At 39.3% G+C, this 3,461-nt stretch overlaps 1 protein-coding gene across 1 annotated transcript; it reads left to right on the forward strand.

Annotated features, from left to right (window-relative positions):
• Positions 1-394: 394 nt before the first annotated feature.
• LOC124846207 (putative pectate lyase 5) lies at positions 395-2,441 on the forward strand. The gene is made up of 4 exons (XM_047323426.2): positions 395-550; positions 728-1,474; positions 1,654-1,792; positions 1,871-2,441. Exons 1-4 carry the CDS (start codon positions 438-440, stop codon positions 2,090-2,092), a joined length of 1,221 nt encoding a protein of 406 aa, XP_047179382.2. The 5' UTR covers positions 395-437; the 3' UTR covers positions 2,093-2,441.
• Positions 2,442-3,461: the final 1,020 nt, after the last annotated feature.

Below are 3,461 nucleotides of genomic sequence, written 5' to 3' on the forward strand. Positions count from 1 at the left end.
AATTTCATTATCCTCAGAGCTTATGCAAGCTAATGTGTCAACGTGGAGCCCGGAACTTTTTGAAATTTGGGACCATAATGGTATTCATTAGAGAAACGCAGGTTGTTATGCTGTAATATTAATTATTATGAGTGTTAAAAAGCAACAACAGGGAAGTGAGAGTTACAGTAGTGGAGAAGTGGTAAAAGAAAACATCATTCGATAGCACATTCCTCATATTTTGTTTTGTTTTACTCGTAGGCTGGGGGTAATGTTACTCGGGAGGTTCCCCCATCATTTGGGGCTTGCTTAACGGACAAAACTGCCCAACTGGTATCCCGTAAAACCAGAAATCACGAAGCACCTGGGTCCTACATGTTCAGTTTAGCCCTGCTTTTCATTCCTTTATATACCCCTCCAACTACGTACTTTCTCCTCACACTTCACCAAATCAACACATGGCCACCACTTCCACCTCTCTCCTCTTCCTCCTCTTCTCTCTCCTCACCCCCTCTCTCATTTCTTCTTCACCGCTTCAAAACCCTGAATTGGTTGCCCAAGAAGTTAACAGGTAAACCCACACTCAAACCCACACCTCCTACCTCTAACACCACACGTCTTAAAGCAATGTACTCTTCATATGTTACCAACATATTTTGTCACACACTTCTTATTAAATGCCGCATAAATTTGTTAGACAACGTAACGTTGCTGCCATCAATTTTATATTTTTGTCTGTTTGATGCAGGAAAATCAATGCCTCTGTGGCCAGGAGGAATTTGGGTTACCTGTCATGTGGGACAGGTAACCCAATAGACGACTGTTGGAGGTGTGACCCGAACTGGGAGAAGAACAGGCAGAGGCTGGCGGATTGTGCAATTGGGTTTGGGAAAAACGCGATTGGAGGAAAGAACGGGAAAATCTACGTGGTGACGGATTCAAGCGACGATAACGCGGTGACGCCTAAGCCGGGGACGCTCCGTTACGCGGTGATTCAGGAGGAGCCTCTTTGGATCATATTCGCGAGGGACATGGTGATTAAGCTGAAGGAGGAGCTTATAATGAACTCGTTCAAGACGATCGACGGAAGAGGAGCCAGCGTGCACATTGCGGGTGGGCCATGCATTACGATACAGTATGTGACGAATGTTATAATCCACGGGATAAATATTCACGACTGTAAGCAAGGGGGGAATGCTATGGTGCGGGACTCCCCAAGGCACTACGGGTGGAGGACCGTATCCGACGGTGATGGCGTGTCGATCTTTGGAGGAAGCCACATATGGGTTGACCACTGCTCCTTGTCTAACTGCAATGATGGGCTGATCGATGCCATTCACGGGTCTACCGCCATTACCATCTCCAACAATTACATGACTCACCATGATAAAGTGATGCTTTTGGGCCACAGCGACGCCTACACTCAAGACAAGAACATGCAGGTCACAATTGCTTTCAACCACTTTGGGGAAGGGCTCGTTCAGAGGATGCCAAGGTAAAGTGATAAAGTAAAGTAAAAGTAAAATCTTGTTTCCATTTTCCAAAATTGCTTTGCCGGTGAAATTTGAGAAAGAGAGGGAGGGAAAACAGTCAAAGCAAAAGGGTTACTTTTTCAATTATGTGGGGTCCCGGTGGCGAAATTTGAAAGAGAAAAAATGTTGGTGATGCGTGCAGGTGTAGGCATGGATATTTTCATGTGGTGAACAATGACTACACCCACTGGGAAATGTATGCCATTGGAGGAAGTGCCGACCCAACCATCAACAGTCAAGGAAATAGGTTCGTTGCACCCGATGACAGATTCAGCAAAGAGGTATTATTCCTGATATAATCACGAATAGGAAAGTGTTTTTAAGAGTAAATATTTATATTGATCTGTGAAATTGTGTAGGTGACAAAGCATGAGGATGCACCAGAGAATGAATGGAAAGGGTGGAATTGGAGGTCAGAAGGAGACCTAATGGTAAACGGTGCGTTTTTCACAGCATCGGGAGCAGGAGCCTCCTCTAGCTATGCAAGAGCCTCTAGCCTGAGCGCGAGGCCATCTTCGCTGGTGGGCTCCATTACGACCAATGCGGGTGCACTCAACTGCAGGAAGGGTTCCCGCTGCTGATCATGACCATGACCCCTCCACGAAAACGAGACAAAATTATTAAAAAAATGAAAAAGAATGACCCTATTAATTACCTACGGTCATTTGTTTAGCTAGGCTGTATATTTTCCTATGGTTTTGTTCTTCCATTCTATTCTTTTCTTTCCTTCTTTAGTTTTTCTCACATTGTTTTTCACTATTTGTCTTTTGGGGTTTCTGATATGGTCTACTCTCGTATGATTACAACCTCTGCCTGTAAACTTCACAGAACCAAATTGGTGAATCTGGTATGTGAGAAAGCAAGTGCAGAAGAGTTGATATTGATATAAAAAATATATATATAATATATGTGATTATGTTGGAATTTTAATTCTCTCTCTCTTTATAGCCGACACACGCGCAGACACACAAGTGCACAGTGTTGACTAAGACCACGGAAAAAGAAAGTGCATTTAAAATAAAATATTCTAATCCCACCAATCAAGGTGAAATGGTTGATGTATCGGTGCAGAGTGCAGAGCAATCTAAAAAGTTCAACGACCCAAATAACTGTTAACTAATCCACCAAAAAAAAGGTGCAACTACAAACTGTGTAGGTATTCGTTAGATTCAATAATGATATTTAATGGCCTTTTCAATTATTAACTTCACTTCAATTTATAATTAAAACAAATTAAGTTATTATAGATATAAATTAACATTGGAAATTAAATTTTATGTTAATTAGATTTCGATAGAACTGCTTGATATACTAATATTTAATTTAATATAATCCAAACACTGATTTGAATATTGTAATTAAAGTTCATAGTCTGCCTCTATTTCAGACCTACTCATTTTCAGGACAATGATAATTTTATGACGTTAACACGTCAAGCATTTTTTTTGTTCAAATATTTTAAAGGAGCTTATTTTTTTAAAATCATATTTAACGTGCTTTTATATATTTTTTAATTTTCTAAAAAACTAACCAGTCTTAATTTATTAAAAACAATGACAGATTGTGAATACATTTTTCAATAACCGAGAGTTATTAGAAAATGGAAAAGATTCTAAAATGAAATATGGCAAAATCACGTCTTTGAATTGACGTCGTTCATTTCCAAATCGCATCACTCTATCTATTTATTTAGAAATGAAAATCAACAACAACACTTTTTTAAACTACAAATGCAATTTTCCATCTCATTTTGTTCGTTTTAATAAATCTGTATTAAAAATAGAATGCGTGTATTGCTAACACTTTCCATCCAGAACTTTATATTTTTAGCTTGTGGTCTTATGCTTAGACACGTTCTGGGTATAGGACTTGGAATTAAATATCTATTCTAGCTTGAGAAAAAAAGGAAATAAAAAATGGTGTTGTTTATATCCTTTTGAATTCATTACA

Source organism: Vigna umbellata, chromosome 1 (assembly GCF_029865625.1).
Source record: "Vigna umbellata cultivar VRB3 chromosome 1, Vumbellata_1.0, whole genome shotgun sequence".
Lineage (NCBI taxonomy): Eukaryota > Viridiplantae > Streptophyta > Magnoliopsida > Fabales > Fabaceae > Vigna > Vigna umbellata.